This window comes from Ursus maritimus, unplaced genomic scaffold (assembly GCF_017311325.1).
Source record: "Ursus maritimus isolate PB19 unplaced genomic scaffold, ASM1731132v1 scaffold_2, whole genome shotgun sequence".
Taxonomy (NCBI): Eukaryota; Metazoa; Chordata; class Mammalia; order Carnivora; family Ursidae; genus Ursus; species Ursus maritimus.
The window spans coordinates 15,835,111-15,848,711 of NW_024424452.1; the positions used below are offsets into that span (position 1 = coordinate 15,835,111).

The window sequence follows — 13,601 nt, forward strand, 5'->3', positions numbered from 1 at the left end:
AATTTTTGTATCCATGTTCATCAGGGATATTGGCCTGTAATTCCCTTTTTTAGTGATGTCTTTGCTTTCAGAATCAAGGACTCATAGAATGGGCTTGGAAGTTTTCATTCCATTTGTATTTTGTGAAACAGCTTCAGAGAATAGGTATTAATTATTCTTTAAATGTTTGGTAGAATTCCCCTGAGAAGCCATCTGGCTCTGGACTCTTGTTTGTTGGGAGATTTTTGATTACTGCTTCAATTTCTTTGCTGGTTATGGGTCTGTTCAGGTTTTCTATTTCTTCCGGTTTCACTTTTGGTAGTTTAAATGTTTCTAGGGATGCATCTATTTCTTCCAGATTGCCCAGGTGTTGGCATATAATTTTTTATATTATTCTCTTATAGTTGTTTGTATTTCTGCCATGTTGGGTGTGATCTCTCCTCTTTCATTCGTGATTTTATTTATTTGGGTCCTTCTCTTTTCTTTTTGATAAGTGTGGCCAGGGGTTTATCACTTTTCTTAATTCTTTCAAAGAATCAGCTCCTAGTTTCGTTGGTCTGTTCTACTCTCTTTTTTTATTTCTATATTATTTCTGCTCTAGTCTTAATTATTTCCCTTCTTCTGCTGGACTTAGGCTTTATTTCCTGTACTTTCTCTAGCTCCTTTAGGTATAAGTTTAGGTTGTGTATTTGAGACTTTTCTTGTTTCTTGAGAAAGACCTGGGTTGCTATATACTTTCCTCTCAGGACTGCCTTTGCCACATTCCAAAGGTTTTGGACGGTTGTGTCTTCATTTTCATTTGTTTCCGTGTATTTTTTAAATTTCTTCTTTAATTTCTTGATTAACCCATTCATTCTTAAGTAGGATGTTCTTTGACCTCCATGTATTTGTGGTCTTTCCACATTTTTTCTGTAGTTGACTTTAAGTTTCATAGTGGGGTGGTCTAAAATATGCCTGGTATGATTGAGGGCTGATTTGTGACCCAGTATATGATCTATTCTGGAGAATGTTCCCTGTGCACTCAAAAAGAATGTGTATTCTGCGGCTTTAGGATGAAATGCTCTGAATATGTCTGTTAAGTTCATTTGGTCCAGTGTGTTACTCAAAGCCCTTGTTTCTTTGTTGATCTTCTGCTTAGATGATCTGTCCATTGCTGTGAATAGAGTGTTGAAGTCCCCTATTATTGTATTATTATCAATGAGTTCTTTAGGCTTGTTATTAATTGATTTATATATTTGGCTGCTTCTAATTTGGGTGCATAAATATTTACAATGGTTAGATCTTCTTGTTGGATGTACCTCTTTGTTATGATATAGTGCCCTTCTCATCTCTTATTAGTCTTTGGTTTAAAATCTAGTTTGTCTGATATAAGGATTACAACTCCAGCTTTCTTTTGATGTCCATTAGGGTGACAGATGGTTCTGTACTCCTTCAATTTCAATCTGGAGGTGACTTTGAGTATAAAATGAGTCTCCTGTAAGCAGAATAGTGATGGGTCTTTTTTTTTTTTTTTCTATCCTTTTTGAATCCCTATGTCTGTTGATTGGAGCATTTAGTCCATTTATATTCAGAGTAATTACTGATAGGTATGAATTTAGTGCCACTGTATTACCGTAAAAGTCACTGTTCTTGTAGATTTCTTTCCTCTAGTCTTTGTTGCTTTTGGTCTCTCTTGTGCTCAAAGGTTCCCCTTTAGTATTTCTTGCAGAGCTCGTTTAGCATTCTTGAACAACTTTAGTTTTTGCTTGTCTTGGAAACTCTTTCTCTCTCCTTCTATTCTGAATAGATTAACCTTGCTGGATAAAGTATTCTTGGCTGTATATTTTTCCCATTTAGCACGTTGAATATATCATGCCACTCCTTTCTGGCCTGCCAAGTGTCTGTGGACAGGTCTGCTGTTAACCTTATGTGGCTACCCATGTAGGTTAAGGACCTTTTGTCTCCAGCTGTTTTGGAATTCTCATTATCTTTATATTTTTCAAGTTTCACCATGATGTGTCTTGGTGTGGACCTGTGTTTGTTGATTTTTTAGGGGAGTTCTCTGCCTCTTGGACTTGAATGCCTGTGTCCTTCCCCAGATTAGGGAAGTTCTCAGCTGTAATTTGTTCAAATAACCCTTCTGCCCCCTTTTCCTGCTCTTCTTCTTTTGGAACGCCTATGATAGGATATTATAATGCTTTGTGGAATTGGTGAGGTCCCTAAGTCTACCTTAGTGATCTAATAGTTTTCTTTCCCTCTTCTTTTCAGCTTCATTATTTTCCATAATTTTATCTTCTAGATCACCTATTGATCCTCTTCTTCCATCCTCATTGTGATTATATCCAGTCACTTTTGCATGTCAGTTATAGCATTTTTTATTTTGGCCTGACTCTTTTTTAGGTCTTTTATCTCTTCAGCCAGGGTATCTCTTGTGTCTTCTATCCTTCTTTCAAGCCCAGCTAGTGTTCTTATGACTGTTGTTCTAAATTTTTGTTCAGCTATATTGCTTATTTCTGTTTTGAGCAAATCCTTGGCTGTGGTTTCTTCTTGATCTTTCTTTTGGGGAGAACTCCTCCATCTTGTAATTATGTCTAGGTTTCTGTCTTTTGTGTGTTATGAAAGCTTGTTATGTCTCCTGCTCCTGCGAGTAATACTGTATTAAGGGGTCCTACACTGTCCACAACCTGGTGCCTCTGGAAGTGTGTCTAGTGTATGCTGTGTGCACTCTGCTGTTGTGTTTTGGCTGCTCTTTCCTTCAGGTCAGTCCTCTACAGAGTTCCTCCTTGCGTGCAGTAGGGAGTGCCTGGATCTTCAACTAGGTGTGCTTTGATTTGTTCGTTAAGATAAGCCTGGTTAAAAACAGAAAGCCTGGTCCTATTTCCATCAGAAGTGATGCTGATGCTTTGGAGCACTCTATGATCATCAGACCTGGTACATTCAGGGGTGCCTGTGTTGGTCTTCTGAGGGAGAGGCCAGCTGCGCTGGGTCACAGTTAGACCTGCCCTTGCAAAGATGCGCCTGGGGGGAGCAGGGGGCGGGGTTTGCTGTAAGGGACTCCAGCCTCCACCAGAGGTGCTGTGTTTCTCTCTAAAGTCTGACTGTGCTGGTTGGCAGGGAGGTGGGTGGTGGAAGATGGTGCCTCCCTCTCTGCGGAGGCGAACTTGGGGCTGCCGCTGTTCAGGAGGCCCTCACAGAAAAGGGAACAATGTACTGTGTTCTAGGCTTTGGTCAGATTGCAGCTCTCAACTTGTCTCTGCCCAGCCATTGGCATGCCCGGTGTCACAGTTCTCCTGTGTTTCATCTCTGGCTGGTGATTGGGATTCAAAACTCCAAATCTTAAAGGGCTTGGCAAGGCTCTGACCTGCTCCTCTTTCCTGGAGGAGAGCCTCACAGTGCACCTGGCACTGTTCTGTCCCAGAAAAGCAGGTGCATGACGTATGCACAGTGGCTGGAGTCTGTCGTGATGCACAGCGAAAGCTGTGACCAGGTCTGCCTGTGCCTCTGTCCCTGCTAATGAACGGTTGCTCAATGGCTCCCTGCAGGCCCTTTGTCCTTAGAGAGGCAAAATACCCTCTTCCAAATGTACTCCAGGAAGGGGAGTGATCTCTTCCGGTGCAACCCAGGGGATCCCCTCACCATGGTGTATTGTGCGAACCCCCCTCTCTCCCTGACTTTGTTCCACAAAAAGGGTTCCCTCCCCTTTGTGGCTTTTCTCTCCCCCAATTCATGGCTCTGAACCTCGCACCTCCCATGTTCGCTCCCTCCAATTGTGCAGATTGTTTTCTTAAACCGCAGATTGATTTCCTAATTGTTCAAAATGATTTGATCTAGCTGTGTTCAAGGGACAAGACAAGCTCAGGGTCCCCCTCCTACTCCACCATCTTAAACTTCTTTCAGATTGCATTCCTTTTTATGGCCAAATAGTATTCCATGTGTACACACACACACACACACACACACGCACGCACTGTATTCTCCTAAATCCATTCATCCACTGATGGACATTCAGGTTAATTCCATATCTTGGCTATTATAAACGATGCTGCAAAGAACATAGGGGTGCATATATCTTTATGAATTTCTGTTTTTGTTTTCTTCATATAGATACCCAGAAGAGGAATTGCTGGATTGTAAGGTAGTTCTATTTTTAATCTTTTAAGCAAACTCCATACTGTTTTCCACAGTGGCTGCACTAATTTACATTCCCACCAACAGTCTCCCCAAGAGCTCTACAGCCTTGCCAACACTTGTTAATTTTTGTCTTTTTGGTAATAGTCATTCTGACAGGTGTGAGGTAATATCTCATTGTGGTTTTGGCTTGCATTTCCCTGATGATTAGTGACGCCGAGCATCTTCTCATTGGCCTTCTGTATGTCTCCTTTGGAAAAATGTCTATTCATATCCTCTGCTCATTTTTTAAATCAGATTGCTTGTTTTTTTGTTCCTGACCTACATGAGTTCTTTATATGTTCGGGTCATTAACCCCTTATCTGATATGTGATTGCAAATATCTTCTCCCATTCAGTAGGTTCCTTTTTTATTTTGTTGATGGTTTCTTTCCCTGTGCAGAAGCTTTTTAGTTTGGTGGAGTCCCATTTGTTTATCTTTGCTTTTGTAGCCATTGCTTCTGGAGTCAGATCCCAAAAAATATCACTAAGACCGATGCTGAGGAGCTTACCACCTTTGTTTTCTTCTAGGAGTTTTATGGTGTCTGGTCTTACACCTTCCATTTTTTTCTTATAAAATTTTAAAAAAGATTTTATTTATTTATCTGAGAGAGAGAGTGAGAGAAAGAGAGAGTGAGAGAGTGAGCACTAGCGCTGGTAGGGGCAGAGGGAAAGGGAGAAGCACACTCTCCTGCTGAGCAGTGAGCCCTACATGGGGCTCGATCCCAGGACTCTGGGATCATGACCTGAGGCAAAGGCAGATGCTTAAATGACTGAGCCACCTCGGCGCCCCTCTTACAAAATTTTTATGGCTTAATTTTTCACATTTAAATCTTGATCCATGTGAAGACTATCCTAGTGTATTGTATGAGTTATGGATTCAACTTTAACTTTTGCCAGATGGCTCCCCAGAAATGTGAACATCAATTACTGAATAAACTACCTTTTTACCACTGATATGAGATGCCATCTGTGTAATATGCCAGTTCCTGTTTGTTCAACAAATATTCAGTACTTCCTCTGAGACAATCATGGTGCTTGAGATATACCAGCAGGGGGAAAAAGACTAAAATTCCCCACCCTTATGAAACTTACATTCTATCAGGACAAAAAACATGATAACTGGGTAAATTACACATTATGTTAGAAGATAAAAGAAGAGTAGAGAAAGAGGGTCTGACAATGTGAGGGGTTAGGCAGTTGCAACTTTACATAGGGTGGTCAGGAAAGATGTCACTGGAGAGGTGACATTTGAAAAAAGACTTGCAAAGTTAGCAGTACAAAGGTCCTAAGGCAACACTGTGACATGTTCAAGGAAGAAGAATGTAGCCACTGTGGCTAGAGTGGAATGAGCAAGGGGTAGAAAAGCAAATGATGCAGGTAGAGGGGTAACAGGCCCAGGTTCCGTAGGACTGTTTAGGCCACCATGAAGACTTTGGCTTTCACTCTGAGTGAAATGGGAGCCATGCATTCTGAGCGAGCAGTGAGTGACATGATCTGATTTACCATTACCCTGCCATTTCTTGGGCTACATCTTTTTTGAAATCACCTTTTTTCTTCCTTTGCCTTTACCACTCTTGCTAATCTCTGCTGTTTCCCAAAACAAAGCCGTCAAAAACCCACCTGTTTTTCTCCACCTTCTAGTTTTAAGCTATTATTTTCTATCATATACAATATGGCAGTAGGTTGCTCAGTGGATTTCTCCTCCTTCCTTTCTTGCTGCTCACAAATTCACTTTTCATATACCACACACCTGGGTGACTTTTTTTTTTAAGACTTTATTTATTTATTTGAGAGAGAGAGCAGGAGGGAGAGGGAGAGAGAATCTGAAGCAGAATCCATCTGAGCACAGAGCCCAATGAGGGCCTTGATCACACGACCACAAGATCACGATCTGAGCCAAAACCAAGTCGAACACTTAATCAGCTAAGTAACCTACACACCCCATACCTGCGTGATTTTTAAAGTAGAATTCAGTTAATTATTATTTTACTCTCCTGCTTAACTGCCTTCCAAGGCTTTCTACTGCATTTAGAATAAAACCCAAGCTTTTCTTCATGGCCACAAGGCCCTGTGTACTTAGGCCCTGCATACTTCCCCAAGCTTATCTCAAGTCATTCTCTCCCTCCCTCCATTCCAACAATGGTGGCCTTTTAACTTCTTAAATATACCCATGGTTTTTACACATGATGTTTACCACATGCCTAAAATGCTTTTTTTTTCCCACTTAGTTTTTATAACGCTTATATATCCTTCTCATCTCACCTTAACTTTTACTTCCCTAGAGAATTCCTTCCCCAATTCCCTAAGGCACAATCACAGCACCTTATTCTTATTTTGTGTAATAAATACCTTAATTTGAATTTTTTACTATATTTGCTAAGTGACTGTTTCTGTTACACTATAGCAACTTGGATTTAGGAATATCTGTTTTGCTTACTGATGTGTATCTGAGGCCAAGCACAATTTCTGGCACATTGTAGCTGCTCAAAAAATACTTGTTGAATGAACCATTTTCTTTTTTTAGTAATAAGTGGTTCTGGAGAATTAAAGCAAACTCCTTTGGCTAGAATGCCAAGAAGCAGATATATCACTTTAGTTCTTGATGTCTTTCTAGTCCTGTCTGTGGGGAGCCTTATAATTAAGGGTAAACTGAATAAATCTATTCCCTGCAACCCAAAGATCCCAAAGCAGTAACATACTGCTCAACTCCAGCTGACAGTCTCCTTATTGTCCCTGCTCTTGCGTAAGTTTTATTTCCTGTCTGCAATGGCCTTGTCTTCTTTAATCTTCAAGTCTAACCAATATCAGCACAAATTCAAACTCCACCTTCTTTATGAAGTCTACCATCATCCTTCTAGTCTCAATCAGATTTCTCCTTTCTCTGAGTACCTCTTGTATTTGTTGTATTTTGTTTTCTTAGTAGCATCCAACATTACACTTTTTGAATGTTGTCTAGTTTAGGTGTGTAAAAATCTCCTCTGATGAGTTTATTGGCTATCTACAGATAATGTTTATCTCATACAATTTGGAACAAGAGAAGTCCTCCTGTCTGAAGCAATTGATACTGGTATCTGGTGTGTTATGCTAAAAAGCTGGTTAAAGTTGAGATCCATAGAAGATATCTTAAACATTTTAATTTGAAATATATAATTGTATATTCATGTGCTCATCTTTTGGTGTGAAACTAAGCCTTTTCTGAGAGTGATTTTAATGACTGAGCGTCCATACCCATAATGCATCAGTTTCTGTTTCATTAAAATGCAACAAGCAAGTGACACTTGGGAAATATTACAGGTGCAGAATCCTCTAAGATTTTTATGATTTTCCTTCAGTGTGTTACAGTTTGCTCGCACATAATTTGATGGCAATTTTTTAAAAAGCGACTGGTATTTATAAGGTCTTTCCAAAGCATTCAACTGGGTTTTACAGGAACAATGCCATGTCATAGTTATACCTCTTCAGTTTACATAATACTTTTTAAAAAATATTTTATTTATTTGAAAGAGAGAATGAGAGAGAGAGAGAACAGGAGTGGGGGCAAGGAGAGAGGGACAAGCAGACTCCTCCAGGGAGCCTGATGTGGGGCTCAATCCCAGGACCCCGAGATCACAACCTGAGCTGAAGCCAGACGCCCAACCGACTGAGCCACCAAGGTGCCCCAGTTTACATAATACTTATTCAAATTATAGAACAGTAACAACAGGCTTAAACAGGTTTTGCAAGAGGTACAACAGATTCTTGATAAACATCAACTCCTGGCAGATGTCCTCAGGCCTGTTTAGTAATGCCATCAGCTCCAAGCAGTCATTGTGACCTGGGCAACATTTGATTGTCTACCGAGAGAACAGCAAGTGCTGTTTCAAGTCTGCTGAGTTGTTTAAGTGATGAGTGATTAAAAGATGGTCTTTAGTTTCTTTTTCTTTTCTTTTCTTTTCTTTTTTTTTTTTACAATATCTAGCACAGACATGAGCCCATGATCTGCTAAAAATGCTGGAAGGAGAAAAGAGCTATAAAGGGTGAATGGGAAACATCCTATAGAAATTATTATCTGTCCCAAGAGCCTAAAGGGCTCTGGATTCACTTCTGAGAACTGAAAAATAAAACCGCCCATATTCTTAGAACTATAACAGCATTTCAGAGGAGAGTAAAACTGAACTTACCTGAGACCTGACTATCTGTGATCCATCATTCATTTCTTTTTCCTCCATGTTCTCCCCTTGGGAAAGTATAGCATTGTAAGAGGGCATAACTGGGAAAAAGAAAACAGAAGCATTTGGTAAGTACATGATAAGAATAATGAAACTAACTCTTGGAATTTCTGCTTCCTATTAGAATGGCAGACAGTTTAGAGAGAAGCCCTCTAAGACATAAGCTTAAAGGCTGGATAACTTACTGAGGAATTCAATGTAAGACTTTCTCTTTCTCTTATCATGGCATATGGGAAGCTCAAGAATGCTCAGTGGTTTTTAGCCCTGATTACACACTTGGGGGATTTTTTAAAAATGCTCAGCCCCTATTCCCAGAGATTTGTTTTTTTGTTTTTTTTTTTTTTAATTTTTATTTAAATTCTAATTATTTAACATATAGTGTGATATTGGTTTCAGGAGTAGAATTCAGTGATTCATCACTTACATACAACACCCAGTGCTCATCATAACCAGTGCTCTCCTTAATATCAATCACCCATCTAGCACAGAGATTTGGATAAATCCAATATTATCCAAATTGGTCTGGGGTGGGCCTGGGAAACAGCATTTTAAATTCTAAAGTCTCCAAGTGATTCTGAGTAGGAAATGAGAACCACTGAGATGAGATGATACAGAAAACATATGTTGAGGGCCTAATCTTATTCTTTAAGGGGATAAATTCATCCCCAAACTCAAAACTCCAGAGATCTTCTCTCCTTCAGTCTTTCTAAGGTGATCTAATACACAAAGGAGATTTCACTCTTCTCATTTTTCAGAATGTTCACCTTCTTTTTTGAGTACCTGGATTCAGGCCTCCACCCGGATTACTACACTTCTTTGCAGTTCTTAAGTTGTAATGTCATCAAAGCTTTGCTCTCTTCTAGAAGGACAGTCGGTCCTTACGTGTGCCATGTGTGGTATATCTCCCCTGCCCCTCCTCTAGAGACAATACCTACTCTTCCTTCAGGTCTCAGGTTAAATCAAGGAAGATTCTGGTATCACAGACCAAGTGAGGTCCCTTATTTACACCTTCCTGTTTTTGCTAGCACTTTTTACCACTGTAATTATTTGTAGTCGTCATCTTTATTTATAACTCCCCACTGTGTGGTGTTAACCTCCATGAGGGCAGGAACCTGTGCCCTCTTATTTACTACTCTACTTCTAATTCTCTCAGTATGTGGCTCATAGTAGCTACTCAATAATATTTGCTAAGTGAGTAAATGAAAGGATTCTGGTGTTTACTCTTCTATTTTTTAACTGTTTATTTTGAACCAATTTTATTTTATTTTATTTATTTTTTTTATAATGATTTTTTATTATATTATGTTAGTCACCATACAGTACATCCCCGGTTTTCGATGTAAGGCTCGATGATTCATTAGTTGTGTATAACACCCAGTGCACCATGCAATATGTGCCCTCCTTACTACCCATCACCGGTCTATCCCATTCCCCCACCCCCCTCCCCTCTGTAGCCCTCAGTTTGTATTTTGAACCAATTTTAGACTGAGAGTAAAGTTGCAAAGGCAGTACACAATTCCCACATACCATTCACTCCACTTGTCCTAATGTTAATGTTTTATATGACCAGGGTACAATGATCAAAACCAGGAATTTTAAATTGGTACAATACTATTAATTCAAACCATTCAAAATTTACCAGCTTCTCCACTAATATTTTTTCTTTGATCCAGGATCTCACACGGCATTTCGTCGCTTCCCCCCCACCCCTTGTCTTCTCCAATCTATACGTTCCTCAGCCTTTCTGTCTTTCATGAGCTTACTACTTTTGAAGAGTACTAATGAATTATTTTGCAGGGTCCCTTTATTTGGGTTTGTCTGATGTTTTCTCATCATTGCAAAGAAGTTAAGTATTCTTAGTGCATCATATTAATGGGTTTATGATGCTGATATGCCTCATGAATGATAATGTTAACCTTTATCGCTGGATTAAGGTGATGTTTACCCCATTTGTCTACTGTAAAGCTACCATCTTTCCCTTTGTAGGTAATAAATATCTTTGGGGAGATACTTTATACAATTATCCGGATTCTTCTCAAACCCACTAATTTTATTTTATTTTTATAGCTTGCCTGAAGTTTTATTTATTTAGAAAATTTTTTAAGTTAACCTATAGTGTAATATTGGTTTCTGGAGTAGAATTCAGTGATTTATCACTTACATACAACACCCAGTGCTTCTCGCAATAAGTGCCTTCTTTAATACCCATCACCCATCCAACCCATCCCCTACCCACACCCCTCCATCAACCCTCAGTTTGTTATCTGTCTTTAAGAGTCACTTATGGCTTGCTTCCCTCTCTCCTTTTTTCCTTTTCCCCCTTCCCATATGTTCATCTGTTTTCTTAAATTCCACATGAGTGAGATCATATGGTACTTGTCCTTCTCTGACTTATTTCACTTAGCATAATACACTCTAGCTCCAATGCCACATCATTGCAAATGGCAAGATTTCATTCTTTTTGATGGCTGAGTCATATTCCATCACAGTATATATATACCACATCTTCTTTATCCAGTCATCAGTTGATGGACATTTGGGCTCTCTCCATAGTTTGGCTTTTGTAGATAATGCTGTAGACATCGGGGTGCATGTACCCCTTCAAATCTGTATTTTTGTATCCTTTGGGTAAATACCTAGTAGTGCAATTGCTAAGTCATATCTAGAAAATGTTGCTACAGTTAATGTCAGAGACATTACTGCCTATGCTCTCTAATAGGATTTTTTATGGTTTTAGGTCTCACAATTAGGTCTTTAATCCATTTTAAATTTATATTTGTATATGGTATAAGAAAGTGGTCTAGTTTCATTCTCTTGCACATAGCTGTCCAGTTTTCCCAATACCATTTGCTGAAGAGACTGCATGACGCTAATTTTCTAATGATATTTAGAGTTTTGTTTTCTGTCCCGAAGTGATATACACAATATTGTCAATTAAAATCCACATTTCAAAAAAGAAAATTATATATGATAATGATATATATATATGTGAATATAATATATACACCATATTATAATATGTGTGTATATTTGCATAGAAAAAGACTGCAAGCACATATATCCCCAAAAAAGTAACTGGTTATCTCTGGGTGATGGTAGGATTTTCTTTCTGCTTCTCTAGATCTACAAAAAATTTTGTTTTAATATTTGTCCGAAAATAAAATGAAGATATTTCCAAGCTAGAGAAGGGGTGTGGAGAGAGATCACTCTGGCTACGGTGTGAAGAAAATACTGGACTCAAGTTAAGGACTAGTTCAATGAGTGTAGCAGTAGTCAAACTGAGAGAGGATAGTGGCTTGAATCAAGATAGTGGAAGTGAAGATGGAGCATTCACTACATATTTAAGGGGATAAATTTACCAGGATTTGACTTTAATTGAAGAGAGAGACTAAGGGAAAGAAAGAGAGGTCAGGAATGGCATTCAGGTTTCAGGCTTGCTGGTGCTATTCACTGAGATAGGGATTTTAATAGAGTTAAGAATAATATGTAACATATAAGTATGGCTACCACGTGCTATTATGTTCTAAATGTTTTCAGAATATTCACTCACTTAATCCTCACAACAAACCCATGAGGTAAGTACTATCATTATTAGTTTTGCAGATGAGGAAAGTAAACCATAGAAAGGTTGATTAACTTAACACAACCAAACTCACACAGCTAGTAAGTTGTGGAGCTGGGAATCCAACCCAATCAGTTTGGCGATAGAGGTGGTATTCATACATACTTCACTCTGTTGCAAATATATGACAAGAGGCTTAAGAGAGAATTAGTTTTGGACATGTTAGGTTTAAGAAATCTGAGAGACATCTGCCTGGGGATGTCCAGTAAGGTGGTTGGGTACGTATGGGGTTATGTAGCTCAGAAGAGATGTTCAGTGAAACCATGGCGGTGGGTAAAGCTGAAGGAAGCCACCTGAGAGTAAACAGAAGAGAATAAATACAAATACTAACGAATGGACCAAACTGTATTACAAGGGAATGACATAACCACACTGCAGGAAGTGGCAAAGAAAATACAAACTCAAATACCTTTGGGAAACACTATCTTGGCTGGATACTATATAACTAAAGACAAAGAGAACTCTACATAAATGCTGTAATCAGTTAATAAATGTCTTTCTCACAGGGATATGAGTTAATTCTGAAACTATGCATACACTAAAATTGAACAAATAAGTAAATATATTGTGGATACTAAGAGTCAACAATTTTTTACTGTTGAAGAAAGAAGTTACCAATGAGGAAAGGAGGAAGACTAAAATGAGCCCTGAGGTACTGGATTGGGATCAGAGGTGTCAATATGAACTAATGGGATTTAATACATAGATGAACACAATAGAAGTATATATGTGTATGATTAACGTGCATTGGTATATATCTCTCCTATCTCTGCCAGAAGGCCTAGGAGCAATGATACCCCACTCGCAATGAGCACACCTACACCCAGATCTTTGTTTCTAAGCATTTCTCCAATAAAAGGAACTCAGGCTCTTAGGACAGGTAGTTGATTTCCAGGGCTGGGAAGAGGGCCTGCTTGCTTGCTTGCTTCTTTTTCTTCCTTCCTTCCTTCCTTCCTTCCTTCCTTCCTTCCTTCCTTCCTTCCTTCCTTTTTCTTTCATTCTTTTTCTTCCTCTCTCTCTCTCCCCTCCTCCCTCCCTCCCCCTTCCTTCTCTCTCTCTTTCCTTCCTTCCTACCCCTTTCTTTCTTTCCCTTGCTTCCTTCCTCTTTCCTTCTTTTTCTTTCTTTTTTTCTTTCTTTTCTTTCTTTCTTTCTTTCTTTCTTTCTTTCTTTCTTTCTTTCTTTCTTTCCTTCCTTCCTTCCTTCCTTCCTTCCTTCCTTCTTTCCTTCTTTCTTTCCACTGTTATAGACAACAGCAAACATTGTACAGTTTTGGCATAATTTTGTCTGATTATTTCTTTAGGATAAATTCCTAGAGGTAGAACTGCTGGATCAAAATGAAGGTAAAACACTATTGAGGAAGGTTGTATCATTTTACTAATTCATCAACAATATATAAGAATGACCATTAGCCAAGAATAATAAGCATTATTCTTTTAAAATATAATACATAGATAGTATATAATTGCTGCTTTAATATGTAATTCTTAGATAACATGGGAGGCAGAACTTTTATATTTTTAGCTTTCATATTTCATCTTTTATAAATTACCCTTTGTGTCATTTGTCCACCTTTCTACCATTTTGCCTTTTTCTTATTGATTTGTAAGAATTCCTTATTACAAAGTATATTGTGCAGGAAAGGA

General features: G+C 38.8%; 1 protein-coding gene across 1 annotated transcript in view; it reads right to left on the reverse strand.

The window, feature by feature from the left end:
* ZNF713 (zinc finger protein 713) overlaps positions 1-13,601 on the reverse strand; it is a 38,980-nt gene that overhangs the window by 22,207 nt on the left and 3,172 nt on the right. The window contains exon 3 of the mRNA XM_040636556.1: positions 8,288-8,376. Coding sequence (XP_040492490.1) covers positions 8,288-8,376 — 89 coding nt within the window. The remainder of the gene's footprint in view (positions 1-8,287; positions 8,377-13,601) is intronic.